At 38.4% G+C, this 18,061-nt stretch overlaps 1 protein-coding gene and 1 pseudogene across 1 annotated transcript; one reads left to right on the top strand and one right to left on the bottom strand.

The window, feature by feature from the left end:
- Positions 1 to 8,307: 8,307 nt before the first annotated feature.
- On the bottom strand, positions 8,308 to 8,865 carry LOC147497659 (uncharacterized). The gene has a single exon (XM_086562957.1). It carries the CDS (start codon positions 8,863 to 8,865, stop codon positions 8,308 to 8,310), a length of 558 nt encoding a protein of 185 aa, XP_086419083.1.
- Positions 8,866 to 9,055: 190 nt separating this feature from the next.
- LOC147497658 (glutelin type-B 2-like) lies at positions 9,056 to 17,645 on the top strand (annotated as a pseudogene).
- Positions 17,646 to 18,061: the final 416 nt, after the last annotated feature.

Here is an 18,061-nt window from a genome sequence, read left to right as displayed (position 1 = left end):
AAGCTTGAAGACCTACTCAAGTTATGTTCAACTTCAGTTTGTCATTTGTGATCGTTGATAAAATGTAAAACGCTAGTTTTACCTACGCATAAGCTACGAAACTCAAACGCGAGTAAAACTAAAACTAAAACTAAAACCATGCTTATATTTATCAAAATTCTCTACTCTCGATGCTATTGCAATATAGTGGAGTAGAAAGTTCGTTCCACTCCTAGTTCTTTAGAATTTATGTTAACTAAGATTATCGGTTCTACCAAAGTCGTGAGAGTACGGATGGAATTTATACTACGATGGAAAAACTACTAATCAAGATGTGATAGTTAAAATATGGAAATACTAAATTGATAATATGATAAGGAATTAGGAGAATTTGATTCCACCTTAACTCGACTTAATTTACTAACGAAGAATTTTCGTAATCCTAATTGAAATGTTTGCGCATAACAATTGGGTGTTTCTAATCCCTAATTGTTTATTGTAATCTCTACCAACTAACAACTAGCATGTGAAGCAATCAAACTCATTCTCATGGTGAACTAATTATTTGCTAGAATGGAATAGATTACTACGACCATTTCTACGCTAATCGAAATCATGTTTCATCAAGGCTTCATCAAACCCCTCTAATGGAGGTTTTAGCCTTGAATCATTACACTATCATTTCTAACACAAGAACACATAGAACAACCCATTATTGAATAATTGATTAAACTTATAAATCAAATTGAACAATAATAATAATGATTCTGAATGAATTAAAACAAGATTTAAAACTAATTTAGAACTAAGATGATGATTAACCAATTATCAAATTAAGACAAACTAATTATGAATTTAAGACAACTAAAATTAAATAAGAATTGAATCAACAACTAAATTGAATGAAAAACTAATAATTTATTATAAAACTAAATCTTATTCTAAATAATATTCATTCTTTGTTTTAAAAACTAATTCTAATTGCAACTAATTCTATTGAATGTAAAAACTAGATCTAAAAAAACTAAGTTATTTGATAATTGCTAACTAAAAAACTAGATTAATCTATAAAAACTAATTTGATGAATTAAAGCTAATTCTATATTACAAAAAACTAAATTTTATGAACTAGAACTAGGTTTAAATCTAGATGCTTAAGAGCTAAGTCTTTGTCTCTTTATATAGAAGAGCTAAGATCCAAAAATCATGCATGGGCTGAGGAGCCTGTTTTTGGGCCGAAAAATTGGGCCCAAAACCCAATTTGTTGAATTCAAGACTTGCCATTCTGGTTGTGTTACTGTAGTGCAAGTTTTCACTAACTTTTGCTACTCTGATCTAGTCAAGAGCTGAACCATTGGAAAGAGCTTTCTGATTCGGTCATTTTGATATAAAATGAGCCCAAATCCGAGGTCTGAGCCCAAAGATATGGCATTTTGAAGTGTTATTGACTTTTCTTCAGCTTTCTAATCCGGTTTGACTTTCACTTAACAGCTTTAACTTAGGCTTTTTCTCCATGAACTTGGGCTTTCTTCATAGAACTTTCATAGCAATCACTTTAGCTTCTTTTAGTGCCTAATTAGTAATGAATTTATATTTATTCAACTCCGAAGCCTGAAATACTTAAAAGCACATAATTAGTGATAAAACTAAATTATTAATCACATAATTGGTCTAACAGCAATATTGTTAAGGGGTTAAAACTATAATTTTGGGCTCTTATCAACCGTCTTGGTTAACATGTCAGTTGGGTTCTCACTCCCTTGAATCTTCTCAAGTTTTAGAGTACCGTCTTCTAGAAGTGTACGAATGAAATGGTACCTCCGGTCTATGTGCTTCGTCCTTGAGTGAAATGCCAAGTTTTTCACAAGATGAATCGCACTTTGACTATCACTGTATAATGTGTTATTCTCTTGTTCCTTACCCAGTTCCTCTAAAAAACCTTGCAACCAAATCATCTCCTTGCTAGCTTCTGTGACTGCGACATACTCAGCCTCTGTAGTCGATAGAGCTACAATCTTCTGCAGTTGAGTGACCCAACTTACTGCGGTGGAACCCATAGTGAACACATACCCAGTAGTGCTCCGACGATGATCAATTTCACCGACTAAGTTAGCGTCTACATAACCCTATAGTAAACTGCCACCTTGACCAAAGCATAAAGACATATCGTTGGTACCTCTTAAGTACCTGAGAATCCACTTCAATGGATCCCAGTGATGTTTTCCCAGATTGGTCATAAATCGGCGTACTGCTCCCACTGCATTGCCAATGTTTGATCTGGTACAGACCATAGCATACATTAGACTGCCGATAGCTGATGCGTATGGCACCTTTGCCATAAATTCTTTTTCCTGCTTTGTCTTTGGCGACTGCTCCTTGGATAACCTGAAATGACTAGCCAAGGGTGTGTTAATTGGTTTAGCATCACTCATGTTGAAATGTTTTAGAACTTTTTCAACATACTCTGTTTGAGACAGCTTCAGTGTCCCATTTGCTCTATCCCTGTTGATTCTCATTCCAAGAATTTGTTTGGCAGCTCCCAAATCCTTCATAGCAAACTCATTTGCTAGTTGCTTCTTTAAGTTCATTATTTCTTTCATGTTTGACCCTACCACCATGTCATCCACATAGAGAAAAAGATGATATAGCTGGTGTCATACTTCTTGAAGTAGCACCAGTGATCCGCATTGCACTGGTTGTAGCCATTACCATGCATAAAGCTGTCGAACTTCTTATACCGTTACCTGGGAGCTTGCTTTAGTCCATACAAGCTCTTTCTGAGCTTGCAAACCATTTTCTCCTTGCTATGAATTGAGTAACCCTGTGGTTGCTGCATGTAAATCTTTTCCTCCAACTTGCCATGGAGAAATGCAATCTTCACATCAAGTTGCTTAAGATACAAGTCTTCTGCAGCCACAATACTCAACACCACTCTGACAGTGGTTAGCTTCACAACTGGGGAGAAAATTTCCGTATAGTAGATGCCTTCCTTCTATTGAAAGCCTTTGACTACCAATCTGGCCTTGTATCGTTTACTCTCATCATGTTCTTCCTTAACTCTGTAAACCCACTTGTTATGTAGAGTCCATTTTCCTATGGGTAGTTCAGTCAACTCCCAAGTCTGGTTTGAGATGAGAGATTCCATCTCATCCTGCATAGCTAGCTCCCACTTGCTTGCATCCTCTACCTCTAATGCTTCATCATAGCATTGGGGTTCACCACCATCAGTAAGCAACAAGAAGTGGACATAAATAGATGATGGATTCCTCGTGCTCGGCACAGGTGGCCTAGATGACTTCCTAGGTTCAGGGGCAGGAATTGGATTATGTGGTGTTGCATCCTCAACATTACCATTTGTGTCATCTAGTCGAGGAACCTCAACAACTTATTATTGTTCTATACGACGACTAACTTTGAGGTCTTCTAACTCAACATACTCAGTATCACTGAGTTGTGTATCATTTCTGTCTTTGTACATCATCTTCTCATTGAATACCACATCTCTGCTTCTTATGATTTTCCGGTTCTGGTAGTCCCAAAAGCGATAACCAAACTCATCGATGCCATATCTAATAAATGTGCATTTCAAGGACTTGGGGTCTAGCTTGCCCCTAGCATTGTCACTGATATGTACATAGGAAATACAACCAAAAACTTTCAAGTGTGAAAGTTTTACCTCCTTTCCACTCCAAGCTTCCTCTAGAATTCCAAAATCCAATGGAACTGATGGTCCATGATTCACCAAGTAAGTTATTGTACTGATTGCCTCTGCCCAAAATTGTTTTGGCAATCTAGCGTGAATACGCATGCTTCTAGCACGCTCTGTCAAAGTTTTGTTCATTCTTTCTGTAACACCATTCTGCTGAGGTGTCCCTGGAATAGTCTTTTCCATCCTAATCCCACTCAAAGAACAAAATGCTTTGAACTCTTTGTCGCCATATTCTCCTCCATTATTGGACCGCAAGCATTTTAGCTTCAGCCCTGTTTGATTTTCTACCATTCCTTTCCAAACTTTGAACACGGCGAAGACCTCTGACTTTTGTCTAAGGAAATAGACCCAGACTTTCCTTGTGCAATCATCGATAAAGATGACAAAGTAAGACTTCCCACCGATTGAGGCCACAGTAGCTGGCCCCCAAACATCAGTATGAACTAGCTCAAGCTTCTGGGTTTTGGAGTTTTTCCAACTTTATGAAAACTTACCCTTTTCTTCTTCCCTAAGATGCAGTCTTCACACATGTCAATCTCAATAGATTGTACACCAGGTAGCTTTCCTTTTGAGTGTAGGATTTTTTAATCCTTTCTCACTCATGTGCCCAAGTCTTCTGTGCCATAAGTTTGGATCATCCTTGCTATGAGCCACTGCAATGGAACCACATGCATTTGTGGTCAAGTAGAGAGTACCGTCTTTCTGGCCACGTGCAACTATCCTTGCACCATTCAAAACCTTCCAGGCATCATTTGCAAAGGTTGTAATATAACCTTCATTTGCAAGTTACCCCATTGAGATTAGATTTCTCCTTAAGTCAGGTACGGCCTAACTTCCTTCAATCTCCATACGTGCCCATTTAGCTTGATCTGTATATCACCTTTTCGATGATACTACATGGTTGGTCATCTCCCAGATATACCTTTCCAAGATCACCAGGTACATAGTTCTCAAAGAACTCTTTGTGTATAGGCGTGGAATGAAGCACCAGAGTTCAACACCCAGGACTCGGCTTTGCTCTCTGATCTTAGCACTTTTCAGTGTTTTTAGAAATTTACTTACTACGTGCTAAAACTTAATATTTCCTTACTCACTTTTTTTTTTTTTTTTTCTAGTTTGAGTAGGGATTTCGTTCCAACTCCTAAGACAAGAATCTAAATGATCACAACTAAAATCTACACCTTGGAGAACTAAGTGAGAATGATTTGATAGATAGATTTTTGCTACACAAGTTATCCAAAATTTGTAAGTTTGTTTTATAGTTAAATAAAAGAGAGAGAAAGATAAGGAAGGATTAATCCTACTCATGCAAAGCCTAACTACAAGTCTTTTAGAAATAGGTCACTACATCTCAAATCCCTAACACAATATACCTATCTCTAAACATATCATGCTAGCATGTGGAATTGAAATGATATTTCATCTCTGAAATATCATTCCAACTCCTAGTTCTATTTTACAACAGTTGATCAGATATTGGTCAATCTCTGTCATTTTGGGACAGGATGAAAAATAGAACCTAAGTCTTTAAGTAGTGATTATGGAATCCTAAATTTGTAGCTTGATCCTCACATGAGCATCATTAACCCTTCCCTTGGGAGAGTTTTAGCTCATGATCCTTGGAATTAAAATGAAAGTTATAAGAAGATATCTAAAAGAGAGAAAAAGAAGAAAGGAATACAAAATGTACCAACTATTTTACCTAAGGATCAAATAAATTTTATTCAAGAACTAGGAGGTGTAGTCCTCCATTAACAAGTTACAAGCTTTTTTTCTTAAAACTAAAAACTAAAAATCAAAAGTAAAGACATGGAAGTAAATGAAAAGTAAAAGTCAAGGAAGTAAAAGCTAGCCAACTCCCAAAATCAGCCCCCCTTTACATAAGAGAGTCTTTTTCTCTTCTCCCACATGAAACACTCTCCTCTCATTTATTTTTCTCTTATCCACAACTAACCCCCATTTGACACCTTTCATTTTTTTAGATAATCATCACTTAAATCCAACCAACTCATTAACTTCATGCAAGGTGTCAAATTTGCACCAATTATTTGTACCTTTGTCTTGACTTGCATGATGACTCATCAAATCTTGTGGGCCCGCCTAGTGGGTCCATGTGCAGTATCCAGTGGTAGTCCGGTCTTTTGATATTTTTACAACTTCCCACCTATGCGTAAAGTTCGTCGCACTGATCGTCAGAGCAGCTCACTCGTCGCATTCGGAGTCTTGGTTCAAGAGATATGAGCTTCGGAAGTTTGACGCTTCTGAGCACGTAATCTCGTTTCTGACTGGATTCTGTATTGTTTGAGTCTTTGGGTTTTAGTCTGGATTTTGTTGGGCTTCATGTGGGCTTGATCAGAAAACTTATATATACTCCCTATTTCGGTCTTAAATGCTGACTTTATCATCATTTTTACATTAGTTGCTCCAACCTGCAAAAAGCACAAAAATGTGATTATTTCATGATTATTAAACACAAAAATGACCAAAATGTTACGTCTCTATGGGGTTTTATAATACAGTTTTGGGTGCTTATCACTTTCCATAGAGCAAATTAAGGCATCCTCAGCAACAATATTTGCTCCGTGATCCTTCTCAGCTTCCCTCTTTGGAGATCGACATTCGTTAGCATAATGGCCTTTCTTGCCACAATTCCAACATACACCTTTCGATTTTCTTGACTTTGACTTGCCCCTCTTGGGTTTGGATCCACCGTGACCCGAACCTCTATGTGAGATTCTCCCTCTGCTTTCAACATTTAAAGCAGTACCTGAAGACTCCCCAATAGCTTGTTTTCTGATTTCTTCTGTCATAATCAAACTTACCACACTGTCGAATTCCAACTTTAACTTCCTAATAGAGATACTAATAGCTGTTACCATACCTGCCCAACTCTCGGGCATTTGACTTAGAACCAACAAGGCTCTAATCTCGTCACTGAACGTTATTTCAACTGACGAAAGTTGAGAAGTCACCGTGTTAAACTTGTTTAGATGTTTTGCAAAAGATCCTCCTTCATGCATCTTTAAAGTAAATAACTTTTTAATAAGATGCACCTCGTTTGCTGCTGAGGGTTGCTTGTACATCTTTGATAGGGCGGCCATGAGAGACGTCGTCATCTTCTCCGTTGCAATATTGAAAGCAACTGATTTTGTGGCGATAGTCGAATAGTGTCGAGTGCTTTTCTGTCAAGCACATTCCATTTATCTTGTGCTATGTCTGTCGGTTTTTCACCAAGTGAAAGATAGAGATCCTTTTGATAAAGGTAGTCCTCTATTTGCATCTTCTAGTACCCAAAGTTTGAGCCATTGAACTTCTCCATTTTTTACTTCCCTTTGTCTGTAGCCATTGCTCCCACTCTAACTAAGCAAGAAATTAATGTCTTCTTAATTTGAAACTAACCTCTCTGATGCCAATTGTTAGGGTGTAAACGAAACAACCCCAAAAATAAATAGGATCTTGGAAGCAATGTAACAGGAACGTTACAAGAGAATTTAAATGAATGCGAGTAAATTATGACAACAACAAGAATTTACGAGGTTCAGCAATTTGCCTACATCCTCAAGAGCACACCAGTTTCTCTTATTATTTTTTTGCTTGGTAAGTTAAAAATATATGAAAAAGAATGGAAAAGAAGTACAAGTTTTCTAGGCAGTGCTAATGCCCATAGTCACTCATACATGGCGCACATACAAATTGTAAGGCACCTCCCATTTATATATCCATGGGGGTCTGCCATTACAAAATATGATCTCATTGTTAACCAGTCGAGACGCTCTCTTAGCAATGATGTCAGCCGCTTGGTTGGCTTCCCTCCAAGTATGGGTCACTCGCAAGGAAGCACATGCACGAGAGCATAGTTTCCATATGTTGAGAAGTTCCCATGGCATAGATAATGAGTTGGCAGTAGTTACCGCTGCTGATGAGTCGGATTCCACCCACAAGTTATTCCATCCCCTTGACAAAGCTGCCTCCACCCCTTCAACTATGGTTGTACATTCGGCTAGATAACATGTAGTGTTGCCCAATCCTCCACCCATAACGTATAGGAAGTTGCCATTGTGGTAGCGAAAAGAGACCCCAAAACCACCAGGCCCAGGATTGCCTCTAGCTGCACCGTCAGTGTTGAGCTTCACTTGTGATATGGTTGGTGGTATCCAAATACAATGAGTCCTCCTTCTCGTAGTAGCCGCATTCATATGGATACCCCATTCATTCAGAATTTCAACATCAGACGGCTCCGTGTGTCCTTTTGAGAGGTAAGAAGTCATGATGATATGTGATCTTACAATACCCTAGCAAAAGGCTTTTGATACTGCTTTGTCTTGAAAGAAAATCTTGTTCCTATGTTTCCATAAGCCAGTCATGCCTCTAAAAACTGCAGCAGTCCATAGATGTACAACTCTCGGGCTACTATTCTTACTCAGTTTAATGGCTTCCTTCATGTTGGTGAATGTCCCTCTGAACTTGAATTTTCCGGCTAGCCAATTCCACATTTCTTTTGCAAAAACACATTCCCAAATAAGGTGAATAAGAGACTCTTCTTGAGCGCCACAATGTCTACACTTAGACGCGATAGTGACTCCCATTTTCTTGCTGTTCCCATCTGTAGCAATATCTTTTTAGCAGAGTTTCCAAACTGTACCTACGTGTTTGGGATGTATGTAGGAATTCCATACATGTTTGGACCAGTGTACTTTAGGCCTCTTGAATCTGATTTCCTGGAATGCACCTTGAGCAGAGAAGTGTCCTTTAATGTCGGGCCACCAAACCAAGTAGTCTTCATCAGTGGATTTCTTCACATCATGGAGGCTGAGTCTTGCAAGGTGCAGCAATTGTGTAATGTGGGCTGGGCATCTGAGAATAGGACCTTGAATAAGGCTTTCGAGTTTAAGAGTGCATCCTTTCAGAGCATGGTCTAGTAAGTTCAGACCCTTCTGAATGGAATGTTTCCCTGCCCAACAATCCCTCCACAAATCAATCTTTGCACCGTTTCCAATGACCCATTGGCATTTTGTGTCAATCTCTTGTAAAGCTTTCTTAACCCCTGGCCAAACAGAAGATGGCTTGTAGTAGTTTATAAGAGAACCTTCCTTAGTAAGGAACTTCAGTCGCATGAAGGAAGAGAAAGCATCAGATCCATATCTGAAGGACCATGCCAGTTTCATTAGCATTTCCATATTCACTTCTCTCAGTTTTTGAATGCCCAAGCCACCCTCTTCATAAGGTTTGCAGACTTAATCCCAGCTAATTATTACAACTTTCTTCTTTTGCAAATCTCCTGACCATAAGAAATTGCTCATAGCTCGCTCGATCTCTTTCATAAGAGATATTGGCCACTTGTAGATCGACCGATTTCTCTTATTAAAGATGATAAGCCCTTACAAAGCTCTCTGTCACTTACTCTCTAAGTTTTGGTTTCCTTAATGAAACCAAAACAAAAAATCACTCAAGACTACTGATTTTTTCTCTCTGAATTGTGTTTTAAAGAATGAATCAAAGCACTCATTTATAGGCCTCTGAATCCCCTCCGCAATAATTGCAAATAGTTGCAAACTATTTTGAATCCACAATTTAAGGCTTGTTGTCTCCATGCTTTTTGTGATTTGCATTTACAAAGAGTCTCCTTTGTTAACAAGCTTAATTTGGCGATGGTCACTCATTCACTTTGAATTGAGTTGTTGTTTTAATTGACTTATCAATCAGGCTTCACACTTACCTATCATGGAAGTGATGGTGGGTCATATACTTTGCATGCTTACCTTCTGAACTACCTATGCTTCGTCAAGGCAATATGGGTGCTTTGAAACTTGCTCTTCAGAAAAAGGGATTTGCTCTTCCTCGTTATTCTAATTCTTCAAAGGTTGCCTATGTCCTTCAAGGTAAAATTTAACTTCTTTTTTTTTCTTTACTATTTTGATTAGTTATTCGATCAAGTGAAGTTTGGGTAAAAGGGTACATTTATTTTGGTCGTAATCTTAATTAAGTTTGATTTATCTGAGTTTCAATGTCACCATTATGGCCTAGACATGGTGTTCAAGTACAAATATTTAATCCATGTGCTCTGTTTGTTAGTCATTTTTCTGCAATCAATCAATTATATTTAATTTGATTATTTGGTGAGAGGCTTTAGTAATTAATCTATTTGTTGTGTATGACTTGTATGTAATGATGGTAAATTCGGTTGTCATGCATACCTTACAACCATTATGAATCTTTTGGGTTTTTTGAGTTTCATCCCTCTTTTTGCATAATATCATTTATAAGTACAGGATTTTGATCTTAAACTTGCAGAAAGTCAGAAACACCCATTTTAGAATCTACGTGGACTGTGGTCTTCTTATTAGTTGAAGATGTTAGTGATTTAAGGGCCAAGAAAAGGACAAAAAGACTACTTTAAATGTATCATTAAGTATGGCAACCATTGTCCTGATGTTTATCTATCTTATGCAAAATAGGATTTTGCAATAGGACTTAATAAATTTCATTATTGATCTTTATACTTTTTCTTTTTTTCTCAAGCCTCTGAAATCAGAAGCCTGATTTTTATAGTGACCAGGTCCTTCGAATTGTTATATATGCTAATTATATTTCTCAACCCTGTATGCTCAGCTGAATCATTTGATTTTGTTCTCTAAACATTTCAGCATTGCATTATATTTTCTATATGCTAACAATTGCATTACTTACGTTTCTCAGGCAGTGGCACAGCCGGCATTGCATGTCATTCTTGAAGCAGAGAGGGAGAAAGTGATTGCAATAAAAAAGGGTAATGCAATTGCCCTACCTTTTGGTGTTGTTACCTGGTGGTGCAACAAAGATGACGCTGAGCTTGTTGTTCTTTTCTTGGGTACAACCTTTAAAGCCCACAAAGCTGGTGAATTTACTGATTTCTTTCTAACTAGAACAAATAGTATATTCACTGGATTTTCTACTGAGCTTGTTGATACTGCAAAGACTCTTGTTGCAAGTCAGACTGGAAATGGCATTGTTAAGCTAGAAGAAGGTGCTACCCTGACCAGTGCCAAAGGAGGTGGACAGAGATGGCATCATATTGAATTGTGAGGAGACTCCATTAAATGTCGATGTCAAAGATGGTGGACGTGTTGTTGTTTTGAACACTAAGAATTTGCCTTTGGTTGGAGAAGTTGGTTTTGGGGCTGACCTTGTCAGGATAGATCGCTCTTCCATGTACTCCCCTGGCTTTGTTGTATGCAGATAAAGAAAACAATAAAGAGACAAGGACAGAATAACAGGTAATAACTAAGGCGCGGATTAGGCTGTCCTTAAGGAAAGATTTCGCCCCTTCCAATGGTGCAGAAAGGCAACAGTGGCTTCTTCCTCACATGATTCAATGGTTAACAATAGCCTGACTTTGCACTAGAACAGACTACCCTCTAGAACAGCAATATAACTCTCTCTGGCGGCTGACAGGAAGAAAAGAAGAATAATAAGATGAGGTTCTGTTTCTCTGGTGGGGTGAAGGTCTGGTATACTCGAGTTCTATCTGTCTCTCTACGTCTAGAATGGATTGGATACCTCTCTATGGACGCACAGCAGTGTTTATATAGAGGGTTGCAGACGGTTACCAGATGGGAGAAGGACTCCTCAAAGTCGGTTTCACAAACAGCTAAGGAAGCAGAAACCAACTTGAAGTAGGACACCCATCGAAACTTGCTGCAGAAGCAAAACAAGTTTAGGCAATTGGTAAGCCACTACCCACTAGACAGTAAGCCCAAGCCCAAGCCCAAGCTCGACTCGGCTCGGTTTGGTGCGGGCGGGTGTGTGGCTTTGGGTGAGTCCTCCCTCCTAACACAAAAGCATTTGTACCCTAAGGGCACGCCCTTATGGTAGAGCAATTCCTCATATACCTCACTTGCTAGTGGTGGTTAACCAATGTGGGACTAAACACAATGCACTAAAGTGGAGAGAACACACATTGTTCATCTCCTCCACTTTGCACACACACACAAGTATTACGAAATACACTTAGAGATTCCAACAATCTCCCACTATTTTAAAATACTAATAGTCCCCCACTATTTTGGAATAGGATATTACAAAAGAAATGGGTTAACGATATGCCAGAGAGAATCGAAAAAACAATGCATAAGATACTGGTGCTTTACGGGCTTGAACCAGTCATAGGGTAACATGTGTTATAATACGTGAAAGTGATGGATTAAAAAATCTTTGAACCAACATTCCCTTGTAGTAAAATAGAGCACATGCACCCACATTGCTCTTTCATTATATGCCCGTTCTCACGATTGTTGTGCTTTTTGGCCCTCATAGGCCGCGTGTTCCATGAATGCTCACCGAATACTCATAATAACCAACCATTCCATTCACATAGGTGGATATCCAAAATACACGGTTAAAATACACTATCTCATCAAAATAATGGACTATGAATTCCAATAAGAGTAAAAAAACTCATCCTTTCTCATTGCAATTCAAGTTATACAAAGTATACAAAAATGCTATCTAGTCATAGGGTGGGACGTCTCAAAGAAAGACAATAGCATACCGTATTTAACGAGGTGACTTGTTTTTCCCTTTGAACCTACTTCATGGGATCTCCAATCACATAGGTGGGGTTGCCGTCAGTGTCGCCCTCTATCTAAGGCAAAAGTCTCATCCCCCTCGACGTTTCAACCACTTGTCTCCTGTTAAGCGGTTTTGTTAGAGGATCGGCCAAATTTAACTCTGACCTCACATAATCTAGAGCCACAACTCCAGATTCCAGCAGCTGCTTTATAGACTGTAGTCTCAGACGAATATGCCTGCTTTTCCCATTATACAATTTGCTCTTTGCCTTTGCTATTGCGGCCTGACAGTCACAATGCATAGGTACAGCTGGAGGCGGTTTTGTACCAATAGGAAGATCTGCCAAGAGGTTTCTAAGCCACTCAGCCTCAGCACTTGCTTTATCTAAAGCAATAAGCTCGGACTCCATGGTTGAACGAGCTATCAAGGTCTGCTTAGAAGATTTCGATCGCACTCTCCACCTAGGGTGAAAATATAACCACTAGTGGACTTGATATCATGAGAATCAAATATCCAGTTTGCATCACAATAATCCTCTATCACAGGTGGAGTTTGTCTAAATCGTATGCCGTAATTCATTGTTCCTCTCAAGTACTTGGCTAATCTCTCTAACGCACTCCAATGTTCCTGGCTAGGACAATGAGTGTATCTGCTTAACCTGCTAACTGCATAAGCAATGTCAGGTCTAGTGCAATTCATCAAGTACATGAGACTACCAATAATTTGGACATATCTAGACTGAAGGACACTATGTTGAGCATTTTTCTGAAGTTCACTAGTTGCCTCATAAGGTGTCGACACAGACTTACTATCATAAAAGTTAAGCTTCTTCAAAAACTTCTCAACATAATGCTCTTGTGAAAACGTATAGCCATCACTGTTTCTGATGATTTTGATTCCAAGAATCACATCAGCTTCTCCCAAATCCTTCATTTCAAATTGGGAGGATAAAAACATCTTGGTGTTTCTTACAACATCAAGGCTAGGACTCATGATTAACATGTCATCCACATATAGACAGATAATCACATATGTATTCACATCAAAAAATTTAAAGTAAATACATTTATCAGCATCATTTATGTGATATCCATTAGACATCATGACACTGTCAAACTTTTCATGCCATTGTTTTGGCGCTTGTTTCAACCATATAAACACTTAACCAATTTGCATACTTTTTGCTCATTCCCTGGTACTATAGTACCCTCAGGCTGCATCATATATATTTCTTCATCAAGTTCACCATTCAAAAATGCAGTTTTTACATCCATTTGATGAATAAATAAATTATGAATAGCAACTAGAGCCATTAGAACTCTTATAAAAGAAATCCTAGTTACAGGAGCATAAATATCAAAATAGTCAATGCCTTTCTTCTGGGAGAATCCCTTGACTACAAGTCTAGCCTTTTATTTCTCAATGGAACCATCTAGTTTCAGTTTCTTTTTGAATATCCACTTGTAACGTATAGGTTTCGCCCCAGGAGGTAGATAAACTATCTCCCATGTGTGATTAGCTATAATCGAATCTAATTCTGAGTTTATAGCATCCTTCCAGAAATGTGCATCTCGAGAACTGATTGCCTCATTATACGTCACAGGATCATCATCAAGAAGAAACGTGTAAAAGTCATCACCAAAATTGGTGGATTTTCTGTCTCTTTTACTCTTCTGAATTTCTTGTTCAGAAATTTCAGGATCTGTTGATTGTTGTTCACTAGGAGCAACCAACCTCTCAATGCCAATTTTCAAAGGAAACAAATTCTCAAAGAAATCAGCATTTTTACTCTCTATAATAGTGTTAGCATCGACAAGGCTATTATCAGATTTTACTACTAAAAATCTATATGCAACACTATTATGAGCATAACCAATGAACATACAATCAACAGTTCTAGGTCCCAATTTTCTCTTTTTAGGTTCGTTCACAAGAACCTTTGCAAGACACCCCCACATTTTGAAGTATTGCAGGTTAGGTACATGACCTTTCCATAACTCATATGGTGTCTTATTCCCTGTTTTCTTGTTGGGTATCCTATTCTGTATATGGCAAGCAGATAGGATTGCTTCCCCCACAAGTTCAGTGGAAGCTCGAACTTACAAGCATAGCATTCATCATCTCTTTTAGTGTTTGTTTTTCCATTCGGCTACTCCATTAGACTCGGGGAGAGTATGGTGGAGTAGTCTCATGAATAATGTCATTCTTGTCACAAAAGTCCCGGAAGGGGTTAGACTCATATTCTCCACTCTGTCGGAATCAAGTCTTTTAACCTTACAGTTAAGCTGGTTTTCAACTTCAGCTTTGTACTTGAGAAACATCTCACCTGCCTCATGCTTGTTTCTAAGTAAATATACCATGGTGTACCTAGAGAAGTCATCTATGAATGTAATGTAATAAAACTTCCCCCCTCTAGACATGGTACTTCTGAATTAACCTAAATCCATATGAATAAGAGTTAGTAATCCAGTTTTATCTCTAGAAACAGATCTGCAGGGTTTCTTTGTGGCTTTAGTCTCAGCACATATCTCACATTTATCATTAGAAAAATCCGAAATATCAGACAATAAACCACATGCTTTCATTCTTTTCATATATTGAACATTCACATGTCCTAGTCTACCATGCCATATATTAAAATAGTCAAGCAAGTAAGCAGAAGCAGATTCATTTTTATTAATAATAATGTTGTCAAGTACATTCAACATGAAAAAACTACTGTTATTACAATAACCTTTACCAACAAAACCCTCATTCTTTGTCAGAACGAACTTGTCACTCTCAAAAGTCACCTTGACGCCAGCTCTTCCCAGTAAGGACACAGAAATTAGATTCTGACGAATCTCAGGAACATGAAGAACATTACTAAGTGAAAGGGTTTTCCCTGAAGTTAACTTCAGAAGAATCTTGCATGTTCCCTCAACAGGAACAGACCTAGAGTCACTCATATAGACCTTTTCATCTTTCACTAGTATGTAGTCTGAGAAGGCTTCAACATCACCACAGACGTGGCGGGTGGCACCAGAATCTAGTACCAAGTTCTTCTTCCCAGTGGCCATGAACACTTGTGGCACCACAGCAACAATAATATCATCTCCCTCAACTATATTAGCATTGGGAGGATCATCAGTGTCTTTCTTGTGTGCACTGAAAAGCCCTATGTCCAGGTTTACCACAAACATAACAATTTCCATTGCCAGTACCACTCCTTTTAAAAGAAGTGTCTTTGACCTTGAAATTCTTATTTTTGTTGTACTTCTGCTTTTTAGAGGTTTTGTTAGATTTGCTGGGATTACCTTTAATGATATTGGCTTTAGAATGGAATTCCTTAGACAACACCTCATCCCGAGTCTTGTTCTTTTCCTCTATGTGAATGTGAATGATCACATCCTCAAGAGTCATCTGCTATGTTTATGCTTCATACTATTTTTATAGTGTTTCCAAGACTCGTGGAGTTTCTCAATCAAACATCCAAAGAACAAAGGTTTCGGGTAAATTAATACCCTCGGTTTTCAAATCATTAATCAAAGACATGAAAATCATGGATTTGAGACGTTATATCTCTATCCTCTCTCATATGGAACTTTAGAAAATTCCCTAATAGCATATTTCGAAAGTACCAAAGATCCTCTATTATGTATTTGTTGTTCAAACTCTCCCATATATCATGTGCATTCTTATTTGAACAATAAATATCAAAAATTTCATTGGACAAGGTACTCAAAATAGTATGACGACATACCTTATTCCCATTAAGCCAAGCAGTTTGATTTCTTTCGAAATCATTAGAACCCTCCACGGGTGCTATATCAGTGAGATACTTTGCATAGTTGAGTACATCTAGGGTTGTGAACACCCTTTCTCTCCATCGCTTGAAGTGTGAACCGCAGAAGGATTCAATCTTTGACACATTGGGTAAGTTGCGAGCATTCAGTAGAGGTGCAACATCTCTCATGGTCGAAGTAACTTCCATGACTCCGAATTGGTTTCTTTTATCGGCGTGGTGTCAACAGGTGTAGACATCTTGATCTTTCCTTAAGATTGTTGTATGCAGATAAAGAAAACAATAAAGAAACAAGGACAGAATAACAGGTAATAACCAGGACAGAATAACCAAGGCGCGGATTAGACTGTCCTTAAGGAAAGGTTAACAGTAGCCTGACTTTGCACTAGAACAGCAATATAACTCTCTCTGGCGGCTGACAGGAAGAAGAGAAGAAGAATAAGATGAGGTTCTGTTTCTCTAGTATACTCGAGTTCTATCTCTCTCTCTACGTTAAGGCAATTGGTAAGCCCAAGCCCGACCCGGCTCGGTGCGGGCGGGTGCGTCCTCTCTCCTAACACAAAAACATTTGTACTTAAGGGCACGCCCTTATGGTAGAGGAATTCCTCATATACCTCACTTGCTAGTGGTGGTTAACCAATGTGAGACTAAACACAATGCACTAAAGTGGAGAGAACACACATTGTTCATCTCCTCCACTTTGCACACACACAAGTATTTCGAAATACACTTAGAGATTCCAACAGGCTTCTCTTGACTTATGTTATTAGAGGGAGTGGTCGTGTACAAGTTGTTGGAGTGGGTGGTAAACGGGTCCTGGAAATCTGTTCATAGTTCCTAGGTTCTTTGTCGTCTCCAAAATTGCTGACAATGATGGGATGGAATGGTTCTCCATTGTCACCACTCCCAAGTAAGCCATTCTTATTGTTATTTGCTTTTAGTGCGTGCAATCTATTATACCATCTGTTTCAAATACTGGACTACGTACTTCATGTTTTACTACTGCCTAAGTGCAACCATAGAAAACATTGTCAGTAGCTAGTAGTAATGAGGTCGAGCTCCTTGTGAAATTTGGTGGATGAAGTTTCATATTGGTTTGATTAATTTGACCCGCACTAATGTTAGATAGTGATAGCATAATATGTTGTCATTTTCAAATAAAGTTTCATTTGGCTTCACTGCTATATCAATTCAGAGAATTATCTCAATCTGAAGTGTTGCTTGTAGATAGTATATAGCTTTTCGAGTACAAGAGTATATTCCTTTGCTATTCGAATATTGACCCTCAAGACTAAACTATGGTGTACTACTTTTACCTTTTTCCTAACAATGGTGTTTCGCTTCGTTTATTTGCAGTCCTATATTCAGCCACTTAGCAGGAAAGACTTCAGTGTGGAAGGCGTTGTCTCCCGAAGTGCTCCAGGCATCCTTCAATGTACGCCCTGAACTTGAGAAGCAGTTTACCTCAAAGAGACTTAGTGATGCCATCTTCTTTGCTCCACCAAAATGAGATGGAACCTGGCTATCTCTCCTACAAGGCTACAAGTGCTTAGGAATAAAGAAGTAGTGTCTTTTCCACTTTCATTTTGTTCACCAACGCAGAATTCTGGTTAGTATAGGTCGCACCTGGTTTGGGGAAGAGCTTTACCCGTCAATATATTATGACTTTAGATGGATTTTATCAAATTATACGCTTGATATTTCGCTCTCATCCTTCACATGTTTGGAACGTTTTGCCTCTCCTTTAATTACTGTTGGAAAAGGCAATATGATTTAAATTTAAGACATTCGCCATTTTGCGCTGTTTGAATGCTGCAACATTCTTATGCCTTCCCCAATTAATTCTAAACTATTAGTTTTTACATGTCCCAACAGCATACTTGTAATGGCAAATTAGAATATCTAATTAATCTTCAACAGAAAGTTTTTAGTTCCAAACTATTATTCATCAAATTCTAGTTCGTTGAGTCCCCAGCCTCGAGAAGATCACTGGACATAAGTGTTTTCTAGTTATTGTATGGCTGAGCAAAGTCAGCAACCCA

Source organism: Coptis chinensis, chromosome 5 (assembly GCF_015680905.1).
Source record: "Coptis chinensis isolate HL-2020 chromosome 5, ASM1568090v1, whole genome shotgun sequence".
In the NCBI taxonomy this organism is placed as follows: Eukaryota; Viridiplantae; Streptophyta; class Magnoliopsida; order Ranunculales; family Ranunculaceae; genus Coptis; species Coptis chinensis.
The sequence above is the reverse complement of the archived record's forward strand: the minus strand, read 5'-3'. Positions and strand labels throughout refer to the sequence as shown.